General features: G+C 37.0%; 1 protein-coding gene across 3 annotated transcripts; it reads left to right on the top strand.

The window, feature by feature from the left end:
* The first annotated feature begins 637 nt into the window (after positions 1–637).
* Positions 638–5,527, top strand: LOC131324306 (probable protein kinase At2g41970). 3 transcript variants are annotated; one of them, XM_058356227.1, is made up of 8 exons: positions 638–1,113; positions 1,862–1,962; positions 2,396–2,652; positions 2,865–2,991; positions 3,341–3,614; positions 4,386–4,518; positions 4,608–4,694; positions 5,149–5,527. In XM_058356227.1, exons 2-8 carry the CDS (start codon positions 1,869–1,871, stop codon positions 5,275–5,277), a joined length of 1,101 nt encoding a protein of 366 aa, XP_058212210.1. In that variant the 5' UTR covers positions 638–1,113; positions 1,862–1,868; the 3' UTR covers positions 5,278–5,527. The 3 variants fall into 3 exon arrangements, with proteins under 3 accessions (XP_058212210.1, XP_058212211.1, XP_058212212.1); XM_058356228.1 differs by having other exon boundaries at positions 644–1,113; positions 1,780–1,962; positions 5,149–5,484; XM_058356229.1 differs by having other exon boundaries at positions 1,102–1,236; positions 1,780–1,962; positions 5,149–5,484.
* Positions 5,528–13,360: the final 7,833 nt, after the last annotated feature.

Raw genomic sequence — 13,360 nt, 5'->3', positions numbered from 1 at the left:
GGTGAGAGTGGAGCATTGCATTTCTTGTTGCACAATAGTGCATTGTTCTTCCCTATCTCCTGGACGTAGGCACACTGCCGAACCAATGTATATCTTGTGGAGTAATTTTATTCTTGTATTGTGTTTTTGTCAAACATTTTATTCCGGTACAGAAGTGTTGTACCATAGTATGGAGCTGTGGATTTATAACAGATTCTATTTTAATGATCTGAATGGTTGTTTTTGTTTTTTTGGTCAAAATGATAGCAACTGTGGATTTATAATAGATTCTATTTTAATGTTTTGAGCGGGGTCATTTTATAGACTCCCAAAAGTATCAAGAATGCAAAAAGTTAGGTGAATTAGATATTAGTATCAGTTTGACTAAACCATATAATTTTTAATTATTTTTATATTATTAGTGTGATGAAAATATTTAATAGTATAAAAAGATTCAAATATAGACCTTTATTATTCTGAGGTCATGAATATGGTCTATCTATATATTTACTCCTAAACTTATTCTCCCATAAAAAAGATTGAGAAATCGAAAACTAAAATAAATAAATAAAGATATCTAAAGAAAATTAGTATTTGTTTACGAAATTTCGGATATTTTGTGCAAGTTAGATCCAAGTCTCTCACAAAAAAAGGGTTTGAGTCAAAACCCAATCATCATTTAAGAATTTTGACCACGACAATTCCACCCCTGTGCACTCTTAATTGTGAAATCAGTGAGTTAAATCTTGTTTGAAAGGATTATTTCTTTGAAAGTTGTTCTAATTTAGTATCCTACATTATGGAAGTTATAAATTATTAAAGGAATATTCCCCTTAAATCGGAGCCGTCCGATCAGAATACATACCGAGGAACAAGCTTGGACATGCAACAAGATCATAATGTCGCCAACGTAGGCGTTGGTTTTTTTTGCGGTTAAAACATTCCAACCGAATTCCCCGCGAAGCAAACCGAATTGTTTGTCTTCTCCCCTCAGGACAGAGAAACAGGAGAGAGAGAGAGAGAGAGAGAGAGAGAGAGAGAGAGACATTAATCTCTTCATCTTCTTCTTCTCTCTCTGTTACAGATTCAGCCTCTTATTCCCTTGTTGGGTCCAAAACTGGTTGCAGCTTTTCGGTACGTGCGACTCTTCCAAAATCTCTGTTTCCTCCTCCAAATCGTTTTCTATGATGATGGGTTTGATATGCTTTTGTTTGATTTTCTATTTTGTTTATTGATCAGATACCGATTCTGAGCAAGGTTTTTCTGCTATCATTTATAGTTTCCTCTTCTTCTCTTTCTTTCATTCTTTTTTTTTTTTTTTTGTACATTTCTTCTCTTTTTCTTTGGTCTTTTGGTCAAAGTATGTAATCCTGATATAGGTGGATCAAATTTATTTGTTCAAGTAACTATATTCTTGACATTCGTAATTTTCTTTTCTCTGGATTAAATTGGTTTAGCGGCATTGTTTTAATTTCCGAATACAAAGAGAAATAAAAATTGATTTTTTTGGGGGGGTGAATTCCGTGCTTGGGATCACGGGTACGTTCGCTTAAATCTTTTTTAGGGCTCCATTACTTCCCATCTTGCATTTTTTCTGCTAAATTTTTTTCTCCTCCCAAATGGGGATTCCTAAAGGCATCTTGACTTTCAGTTTTTTCCCCAACAAATATTTTGGCTTACAGTAACTGTTCAGGTTGGCAGATAGTATTTCATTTTTGAAAAAGATAAGATGTTGGGGTGTATAAATGACATAGGGTTTCGAAAAGTTCACCCCTTATTCTTTAGTGTTGGCATTGTCAGGAATTTGCTTGGATAAATACCTTAGAGAGCCTGTGGTGTGTGGCTCACTGAATCTACTTCTTGGAACTTCTTTGCCTGACAGTTGAACTATGTTGTGCTGCGGAGGCGGTGAAGAGGAAAACGACGGACCACCTGTGAGCCAATACACGGCCCCGGCTAGAGGGGGGAATCTTTATGGTGGTGGTAATACTTTATTCTCCTCGTCTTTGCTCAATCCGGTGATAGTTTTTTTTTTCTTGATACCCTCTTTCTCGACATACAGTTCTCTTCTTTCGTTACATTTCTGGGACTTCGTAGTAGATTATCTGCTTCTCGTGTTAGTTCGGGCATGCGAATATTCATATATAACTGTCTTGGTCCAAAACAAGATAATTTAGGTTGTGTTTGGATCATGAATATCAACAGAGGGATTACCAAGAGAAAAGCAAATGATTGAGTTTCTTCTCAAGTTAAGACGATACTTAGATGGTCATAAGAGTTTAAGTATTCTCCCGTTATTCTTTTGTAGAGATTTCTCCTACTTCTCAATCTAAGTAGTGCAGCTCTTAAAATTGATTAGAAGTCAATTGCAAGTTTGATCATGGGCGTGATCCAATTCTCCCTCTTCGTATTTTAGGGAGTGGAAGAGGAGAGCCAAGGAGTAACGCTGCTGTACGAAGTGGAGCTCCTCAGAAAGTTTTACCTATAGAGACGCCGGCTTTCTCATTGGATGAGCTAAACAGATTAACCGGTAACTTTGGCTCAAAAGCTTTGATTGGAGAAGGTTCATACGGGCGCGTATTTTTTGCCACGTTAAGCGATGGCCAGCAGGCTGCCATAAAGAAGCTGGATACAAGTTCTTCACCGGATCCGGAGGATGATTTTGCCAGTCAGGTCAGTCCTTCGAGCATCATAAAACATGAATGTCAATGTTGTCCAACTCAAGGCAGTGTTTTGATAGTTGATTTGTGGAGGGGATTTATCAATGAAATGAAGGAAAAGAAAAGAAAAGTTTGGCGTTATTCACTTCTTTCATCTTCTTATTTTGTCCTTCCACTCCATGAATCCTTGCACAATTTTGGTGTTGATTTTTTGTGATTGTGCAGCTATCGGTAGTGTCAAGACTTAAGCATGAGCATTTTGCCGAGTTGATGGGCTATTGCTTGGAGGCAAATAACAGAATCTTGGTGTATCAATTTGCAACGATGGGCTCTTTACATGACGTATTACATGGTATGTCTTCGTCTCTTGAGAACGATTTCTAACATATGTAGTCCTTGTTCAGTAAATTCAATTGTCCGGCTTTTTATTCTGAAGAATTGTAGCCATCATGACCACTGGTCATTAAGGCGTATGACCATATCTACCTTTTGCAATGGCTGGTGTGATTCGTTAAAGAATAAACCAATTGCTATAGGAATACCATTTAAATTTTTTATTTTTTTTTAATCAAGAACGTCATTTAGTTGGCCTATCCCTTCTGAACAGCCTCAGCAAATCCTCCATTTATTTATCAAGAATTTGTGTTCTTAGGTTTAGCCTCATATTGATCAGGTAAGACGGCTTATTTTCAATGTTGTAGGGAGGAAAGGTGTACAAGGGGCTGAACCAGGTCCAGTTCTTACTTGGAATCAAAGAGTTAAAGTTGCATATGGTGCAGCAAAAGGCTTAGAGTATCTACACGAAAAGGTTCAGCCTCCTATTTGTCATCGCGACATCAGATCGAGCAATGTCCTAGTTTTTGATGATTTTTTGTCCAAAATAGCCGATTTCAACTTGACAAATCAGTCCTCCGACACAGCAGCTCGATTGCACTCAACAAGGGTCTTGGGGACTTTTGGCTATCATGCTCCTGAGTAAGCCTATCTCAACCCCTTCGGAATCAACCAAACATGCGTTTTTCGTTCTATAGATCAAGGATATCAGTTGAAAGACATTAAGAAAGTTTCATTCTTCATGTGTGTTATGAACTGGTCTTTTTTTCTTTTTCTTTTTTTTATCAATTTTATGTTACGACGCTGGGTGACTATGAACTTTCAATGAGTCCATTTCATGTATTATTTAGTCGATCTTGGTCTAAGCAGCGCTGCATTGAGTCAATTCTTGACGTTTTCGCTCCTCCCAATACTTGAAGAAAACATGTTCAAAATGCTAGTTGGAGACAAAACAAAACAAATTTATTATCGTGTCTGTTTGATTAGCAAGAGAGTGGAAGAAAGTGATCAAAAGAGAAAGGTATCTAATCTTCCATATGTTTGTTTAGCCAGGGATAGGCGACAAGTGCAAGAAGGCGAATACATTTGTACACCCTGCAAATGCATTTAAGTTCGAGTTTCGGTTTCCTGGAAATGAAAATCTAATTTCTTCTAAAGTGATTGGTGATAATTTGAATTCTAAATCCATTCATCTCTAGCCTACGTTTATCATATTCCTAATCTTCTTCTTCTTCTTTTTTGCTTGAATTGGGTAAAATTTAATTTAGACATACAAAGTTTCTCTAGTGAACTTTACAGTATCCAATAAATGGTCTCTTGGAGTTGTCGATCTCGATTGTCTGCTGTCTAAGAAATCCTGAAATAGAAGTGCATACAAAGTTTCACATAAAAAATATCTTGCTGTTGCTTCAGGTACGCAATGACAGGGCAGATAACTCAAAAGAGTGATGTTTACAGTTTCGGGGTTGTTCTTCTAGAGCTGTTAACAGGGAGGAAGCCGGTAGACCATACAATGCCCAAAGGGCAGCAAAGTCTTGTTACTTGGGTGTGCTTTTTCTGCTACTAATTATGGTTTCTGTTTGTTTTTGCCACCCTTCTTCTATGTCTACAATTCATGTTTCCTAAATTCCACAGGCAACTCCAAGACTGAGCGAGGATAAAGTGAAGCAATGCGTGGATCCCAAGCTAAACAACGATTATCCACCCAAAGCTATTGCCAAGGTTTTCCTCCCTCCCTCCCTCTCTCTCTCTCTCTCTCTCTCTCTCTCTCTCTCTCTCTCTCTCTCTCTCTCTCTCTCTCTCTCTCTCTCTCTCTGTGTGTGTGTGTGTAGGATGGGGGTGCTTTTCTGATGTATTATGTGTTCAAGGAGTCCCAAATAATGATTTTAAGGGGATAGAAACTACCAATATTTAGGCTGGAAACTCTCCTATTCATTGGTTATTTCTCGATAGATATCTTTAGACTCGTAAAATATGACGTACAGTGTGGCGGCACAACATCCATTCGAATGGAGTGCAGACTCCATTTAGAAATGAATGCAGTGCTGCTATTACAGAGTTTTGCACTCTTTTCTATAAACCAATTTGGGCCAATAATTTTGCCCTTTTCACTTTGGGATTAGTTCTGCTACTCATTTTATGCTCTCTCTTTTTTTTCCCCCCTTCCTTTCTTCAGATGGCAGCTGTTGCAGCACTTTGTGTTCAATATGAAGCAGACTTCCGGCCGAATATGACAATCGTCGTCAAGGCTCTTCAGCCCCTTCTTAACTCAAAACCAGCAGGAGGCCCGGACTCTCATGCTTAGCATATACATATGAACTTGCAAAGTAGTAGGATCAGACTTGTGTATTCTTGACGGTACTCTTCTCTATTCGAGAGTCTTCAGTCGTTCTACATTCTGCTTGAAATTTTGTATTTCAACATAGGCAAACGTTCCCTTAGTCGCGTTGCGAGATACAATGCAATTATGAAGATATCAGATAAAGAAGAGGAATTATGTCAAAAAAATATGTATAAAGAACTCATCCAAAGACCTTCCAAAAACAACACTTGAACTATATTCATTGGAGCAGCCGCTAAAGAACACAGATTGGAGCATTAAGAGACGTCGTGTTTCACAGACTCGCTATTTTTACAGGAGGTGGGTCCTAGGGTAATGCGTACACGTATCTTTTCTCCACAATCACGTGTGAAAGGAGTAAAAGGCTCAGATTGTTAAGCGGGCACTAGGAGGAGGAAAGCAATGCGCAGTGCCATTGAAACTACCTTGCACTCGTAACCACAAGTGGCTAAGCCCGTTGTTTCTGTTTCTCTTTGCCTAAATAGAAGAGCTTCATGAGCAAACAAAACAGCAATGAAAAGCAAAATAAGCATTTCAACTCAATACACAACTCATTTGGTCTTCTATTTTGGGTAACTGAGAAGGATTCAAATATCATACAAGGCTGCAAGGAAAGCACACCTTCCATTTTTGCAATAGACCGAGACAAAACATAATCCTTAGGGGAGATTTAGTTGACCTGGTCATGTAGTGCACCGTTTCACCGGTTTCACGCTTAAAGCCTTGAAGGATTGAGCTACTACGTACTTTGTTCCCTCTTTGCATATATGTACGTACACCCAGAGAGATGAGTGTGGCGAGGGTGTGCGAGATAGAGATCAAGAACCAGAGAGAGAGAGAGAGAGAGGGTTTTTCATGATTCTTGTATTTCGTTGATTAATACAAGCTAGATCAGAGTTTTTTCCTCACGTATTATTGTGTGTTTGACTCGCGCAGGCACAAAAGATTTGCCATAGTTTGAAAGCCCCATAATCAACAAAGATCCCTTTTTAGTCTTTGCCCAATCACCCATGCTAGCAATAGTTACAATGCCTTATATTTATTAGGCTGCAGCCCAAAGAACTGATGAAACTCATTTTGTCTTTATTGTTGCTACTGTATACTCAAAAGATTAAAGTGGGCAAAGTCCACTTTGACCCTCCTGTGGTTATCGCTATGTGCGGATACCTCCTTCATGGTTAAAACTTGAGCGCATAACCTACCCGTGGTTTTCAATTTTGCTTGACTTGAAGTTGGTGGGTATCTCAATTGAGACCTCTCCAAGCACAGGAACAAGTCTGCTTGATAATATATATGAACCTCAAGTTCACAAACTAAGACACATACATAAAGGACAAATGCTCAAACCTGAGTAAAAAAAGACAAGAAAGCACAAATAAGAGTAAGAAAACTTGGCCATTTCCTTCTAACAAAGCCTGATCTTACTGTTTGTTGTGTTGCTCTAGTGAATGATAGGCTCCAGTAAACCTAGTAATTAATAGGGAGGAGAGGGCTCATTTGGACATGGGATAGTTTTGAAATAACCAATTTCATGCAAAAAGAAATGTATTTAATGTTGGAAGGCAACACGAATAAGGTAATGGGAAAATGACGGCCCAAGACGTATTTTGATAATTAATACCCTTCAAGGACATGCTAAGAACAATTGTTAATACTGAAAATGTTCTTAGCGGGTATTAATTATCAAAACATGTCATTGGCCGTCACTAGCTAAGTTGGGTGCCTCAAAGTTTCTAATTAAACAAGGAATTCTTTTGGCGAAAATGATAGTATTGTTACTAGATCATTGGAGTACCATAGAATCTAAATATTATTCTTTTTCTTTTTCTATTTAGATTCTTGGTCAGGAGTAGTTAGCTTTTAGATGTTTGGCGAGTTGGCGATAACCTTAAATGTACAGATTTTAGATTGTATCTTCAGATTCTGCAAATTCCTAGATTTTAAATTTTAGTAAAAACATATAAAAATGATTAAGTTACAGTAGAAGTTGGTATTGTTTCAATAAAAAGCTGAAAAATCAAATTTTATATTGAAGATAATATCTAAAAATCTTATCCAAAAGCACCACAAGCTACCCCAACTCTGGGAATTTTAGCATTTCATTCCTTTTTGAGCTTTTCAAAATCTATTGATTTTAAGAATCTGTTATGTAGAACTTTTTATTAACACTTCAAACTGATTTGGAAAAGTTGGAATCTCAAAATTTGCTGTGCAAATTTTTCCTAAACACGCTTATTATACATTCATAAATTCAGTGGGAGCAAGAGCCGCTTTTTGGTAAAGCTAATTACTGCTCTTATTTCGTCAACACCTTATCATTAACCCAAAAATCATTTGAATGAATTACATCAAAAAAAAAAAATTAATGCTCGACATTATTAAGACAATTTTAATGGGTTTTAATGAAAAATTCTAGTACCCGGTGGAGTACAGTTCAAAAAATTTAAATTCGAAGGAAAGATAATAGGAGCAATGGAGTATGATGAGTTTTGTTCTCTCTAATGCCTGATTAATCCAAACCCATAATCCCGACTCCCCCTCCTGGATTGTACACATTTTGAGTTTCCCAAAAGATATGAGGAAAATTTTGACTCGAAGCAGCCCACTGCTTGCACCAAAAGAGTTCACACTTTTTTCCGTCACTAAATGTCGTTTTATCAGATCCTAATAAGCCAAATGGCTTTTTTTAGGCCAAACAACTGTATACTCTTCCAAAGTTCAAAATATTTTGTGAAACTATGAACCTTTTTGCATCTTGCACTAAGAGAACCTTATGTCGTGTTTTACTTCTTTTTTTTCCCACTCCATCAGTAATTTGCGCCGGAAGTTATTGGTGTGTTCAAGTAGCTGGGCAGACATTGAGTGTCTAGTTACATCCAATGTCAAAACTTGGCGATGCTTTCTAGCTCCATTTGGCCTGTAAGTAGATCGAGAATGTTTTCTAATTTCCAAGTTTGTATTTTTGGCTAAAATTAATCAACAGTTACAATAAACTTATGATTTTTGTTAGATTTACAAGACAAGAGAAACAAAGAAGAAATCATGCTAGGTATAAACTTATTACCATCCCAATTAGGGGATAAGGGTCTGTGTTGTTGCACGTGTGATGTGTGGTCAATATCAGGTCCCTCCAATCTTGATTATTTTATATGAAGCATTTCATTTCTTCATGTAGTTAAAATAAGTGATTCAGGAAAATTGTAATAGAAGTGATTCAAGTAATTGTCCTTTCATATTATAATAAGTGATTCAGTCAATTGTCATTTCATTTTATAATAAGTGATTCAGGCAAATTCTAATTACATCAGACATCTGTAGCCATGTGAGCAAAGAATATTCTCCTAATAGCTCATTTTCAAGATCATTCTAGTCGGATTCTTTTTTTCTGTTCTTTTTTGTTTTTGTTTTTTTGTTTTTTTTTGTCAAGATACATATGTTTTGACCAATGGCAATCCAAAAATGGACACGCAAGGTCTAGGGTATCAGGGCAAAATGGTCAGTCCATCATGTTTGGGTCATTACAATAGCTCTTACCATGTTTTCGTGATTTCAATAATTGAGACCACTGAACCGGCCGTAATATATTTTTGTCCCTACCTCTGGTAAGTTTTGTTTTTTCTTTTGTGTGTGGGTACTCCAAATTGAAGTAGATATTTTGCAAATAAGAAAATATAGTATGGACAAATAAAGAGATATGAGAATCAGAATTGAAGGGGAAAATGTTATACATATTAACCATCTATAACAGCAAAAAAAAAACACAAGTGTATTAGAGCGGCACGTATCCCATACCCATGGTCCATGGCATACCGGTGACGTACCCAGATGCTAAAGCATACATGATCGGCCCGTTTGGAGGGAGAATTTGTTTTGGATGGATATGTAATGAGGGTGGATTTGAAGATGGATATGTAATGACTAATGAGGGGTGATATGTTAAGAATGGTGAATTTGTAATGAGGTGTTTGGATGATTTTTTGAGGAGGATATGAAAGGTGGATATGATGGGATTTGATGTTGAATGACTGAATTGCCCCCACTTAAATTTTTAAATGATCAAAAAAAATTTATTTAATTAATACATATTTATCATTAATTATTGCATAAAGTAAATCATATTTATCATTAATTGTGAGATAGTATAAAATAATATTTATTTTAACAATGTCTAAACCTAGAAAAAAAATTAAAAAAACATAATTGGAAAGTGCATTTTTAAAAAATACAATGTAAGAGAGATTTTTAGGGCAACCAATATAGACGATATCAATGGCAATGAATGTATAAATTTTAGTTAGAACAAATTTTAAAACTTTGATAAAACTCATTAAAGTTTTAAATAAATTTTGGAACGCAGCTGGTACCTTAAAATTGTAGTAACTTGAAACATAAATTCACGTGAATGTTAATGGTGTTATGGTTGGAATCTTTAATTCTAGGGTGCAAAGCATAGTTTTCATATAAGAACATAAAATGTTTCACGTGAATGACACGTGCTCAACCAAAAAATTTGGGCTATAGTGTCATTGTCTTCTTCTTCTTCTTCTCACCGCGGCAGTGCAGCAACACGCGCTCTAGCCAAATCCCGAGACAAATCCAGGTGGGGGTTTTCGCAACCAAAAACCGGAGATGAGGAGGTGGAGGGGAGATGAAATCAAGGTGCTTGGCTTATCTGGCTGTACATCCAACCACCAAACAGGCCAGATATGTTTTTGCAACGGGAACTTATTTTTCCATACTTGAGCCACACCCGTACCGTAATGTACCAGTACGTGGTAATTGTATGCAAACATTTTCTGGGTATCTATTCTGTTTGACCAAAAAAAAAAAACATTCTCTGGGTACTCCTACTTTATAGGTAAGTACTGCAGGATAAGACAACATAAGCCATATATTTTTGGAAATTGATTTTTGCGTTTCACTTTTATACGCAGGCACTCCACTTTGTATATGAAGTTACATTAAAAGTAGAGCACCTGTATACAAAAGTAGAGCGCTAAAATCAGCATCCTATATCTTTTTGGAATGGTTTTTACCAATCAAAGTAATTAGATTTTCTATCTTTTAAATGGAATGATAAAGAATTTATTTAGGTATTTTGATTGGTAGAAAAACTTTTCAAAATGTTTCTACATGAATTTCTACAAAAGTTGACAAACAAATTAAAATGGATTGGAGTGGAATACTATTAATAGTGTAGCATGGGTGCATGGGCCAATATGGTGACACCATATGAACTCTTTTTCCTCTCTCGTTGTTTTCTTTCATATGCTATCTTACATACTAAAATGTGTTATTGGGTGAGTTGATCGGGTCTCGTCCCCTCCAAACCTGATCTTTTACTTTAGCTTTTCTAGATTTACTTGTTCGTACAATCAAGAACATTGTGTCTTTTGATGCCAATTGTGTGGTCGCAACTATCTTGGCTCTCCTTGGCCTCTTTAGCTGCTGTGTTAGGTTGCTTTGGTCCTTTATTACTAGCAATGTTAAGTACCCCAAAAGGGTACTCCAAAAATACCTTGAAATGACAAATCAATGGCTCAAATTTTGAAAATATTCCGAAATGAGAAATCAATGGCCCAGGGTATTTTTGGAGTACCCTTTTGGGGTACTTAACATTGTTCAAAGTGAATCTAAGCCATTGATTTCTCAAGCGAATTGGTCTGAGCCATTGATTTATCATTTCGGGGTATTTTCGGGATACATAAAATTATTGTTCTACGTAATTTGGTTCTTGGTACTTTGTTTCTTTTGGTTCTAGGGGATGTGATTCTCGGAGTATTAGGTGCCAACATATTTATAGTTGCAATGTTCAAGTTGGTAGGGAGATGAGAATGTGTTGGAGATCCTCCTACATCGATTCAAGGGAAAAACTCTCGTTCCTTGTATTCAGTTGAAAGACCATTAATTTGATGGTGACGGTGATGCTTTCTGTATTAGGCATGTGAGAAGGAGAATGATTTATAATTCCAGTTCTTTAATTTGTTTGTGTTTTCAGCTATAATTAACGAGCGGTTAGTGCTTTAATAATTTCCTACATGTATCGGGCCGAACTACATGGCTCGGACCACAAAGGTTGGTCTTGGGGTAGACGGAGCTTTTAGGAACCAGGCGTCGCTTCCTTATGACCGTCGTAGGGCTCAGCTAGTTGCTGATCGAGCTCTTAGGCTTGGCCAAGGCTGAGCCCGGATGAGGAATGCCTTTTAGTCTTCGCATTCCAACACTCCTGTTGCTCACTTCGGTCATCGTCAAGTGGGACAGCTCATCCACGTGCGAGTAACTACTTAAGGCCAAGGTGACGTGTGTGACGTCGCCCTTGGTGGTTATGGAAAAAGACAATGATGAGCGCACATGGGGTGCTAGCTCACGCTCAAAGCGGTTACCAAACCCTATCTATGACGTCAAGGTGACATCATCTGACGCATGCCATGCACGAGTTTGTACTTGGATGGCAAGCAAGAAGATCTCTATAAATACCTATAGCAAAGGCAACCCTAAGAGGTACATGCTTCTACCCCTACTCAAACTCTAGTCCATTCCTATTTGCTCTGCACTTTCTGACTCTCACGCCGGAGGGTTATTCCAGAGCTCCTCTGGTGTGATCTTTTAGTCGTGCCTCCTTGTGCAGGCCAGGTGAAGGGCTAGGCGAACCATCCAACCTAACCAAAGGCTCAGACGAAGTGATTCAGACTAATTAAACGGAACCCCACACTACGCGAGCTTCGTCTCACATCAGAAACTTGTCGGTCCTTTGTATTCATTAGTTTTACGGATTGATTGGTGAATTTGTTCGAAAACAATCTCCCGAACCATTTATCTAATAGCTTGTGAACTTAAACATAAAGCTCGTGAAACTTGTGATTTTTTACCTTCATGTTATGACGACACGTTGTAGTCGAGAAGTCAGTCAAAAGGAGAAACGCTCAGATCAGAAACAAGGAAGAAACCAAGAAGGATAACGCCCCAATTGTAGAGCTGACGAGTAGATTAATTAGTTTTGCAAAACTAATGATCAAAGAACACTAAGGTGCCGTTCCAGTTTTGGGAAAAAAGAAGTTTTAGAAAGGAAGGTAATTTCAAACTCAAAAATCATGTGTTTACACAAATAATTTTTCTACCAATATGGATCTTGTTTGATAAATCTCATTGAGATCTTTTAAATGGTGCAAAAAAAATTAAAAATTTATTTTTCATTTTCATTATATTTGAACTTGAAATTATCTTCTTTTTAAAAATGAAGGTTTAAAAAGAAAGTGGAACGGGGTCTAATTATTTTTGAAAAAAAGTACGGTAAACATAAATTTAAGAATGCACTTCAAAAGAAAATTCATTTGATAACCATTGTTTCACAAACTTGATTTTTTTGAAAGAATGATCCACCGCGAGCTCTCAAGTTGAAACGCCCGGATGAAATTTTAAGCTCAGTAATCTCATTTAGAGGACACAAGAGCTTGTTGTGCCTAAGGTACTACACTGAACCCAATGACCATCATGGTAAAGCCCCACCCACTAGACAGAAAATTGGTGAACACTTTGTTAGTACTATGTTTCGCAGTTTAAAAAAAAAAGTAAATTGGTGTACACTTTGTTGTATATAATGAATTTTTTTCATTTTGAATCAATTTTTATGGTTAATTTTGACAACATATATTTTTTTAACGGTTTTGCTATTGTCAGTCTGCTGGGCTGATGATAAACACACTAGACGACAAGAAAAATATGTATTTCTGTGTATTTTTTACATCTTTTAATACACATTCATATACTTAATATTGTCCGCCAATTAGACTGATTTTAGAATTTTCATTTTCTTTAAAGTACATGAACATAGGCTAGATTCGTTTAAAAAAAAAAAATCAAATTGGTTTCGGACAGAACCTTTTTTTTTTTTAAATCTACCGACTGAACCATTTCCCTCGCGGGTTTAATTGTACGAGAAAATGACCCAAAAATTAGATAGACGCTTTGGATTCCGTCCCAGTCGGGAACAGCTTTTTCTCGAGCATCCTATCGGTGGGAATCCTTGAATAAGGATAACTTCCTTCCT

This window comes from Rhododendron vialii, chromosome 4a, assembly GCF_030253575.1.
Source record: "Rhododendron vialii isolate Sample 1 chromosome 4a, ASM3025357v1".
NCBI lineage: Eukaryota > Viridiplantae > Streptophyta > Magnoliopsida > Ericales > Ericaceae > Rhododendron > Rhododendron vialii.
Note: the sequence above shows the minus strand (reverse complement) of the source record. Positions and strands in the feature narration are given on the sequence as shown.

Coding starts and splice junctions, on each gene's coding strand:
- LOC131324306 (XM_058356227.1), top strand. CDS start 1,869: ATGTTGTGCTGCGGAGGCGGTGAAGAGGAAAACGACGGACCACCTGTG. Junction 2,653..2,864: donor AGGATGATTTTGCCAGTCAG/GTCAGTCCTTCG, acceptor GTGATTGTGCAG/CTATCGGTAGTGTCAAGACT. Junction 4,519..4,607: donor AGCAAAGTCTTGTTACTTGG/GTGTGCTTTTTC, acceptor TAAATTCCACAG/GCAACTCCAAGACTGAGCGA.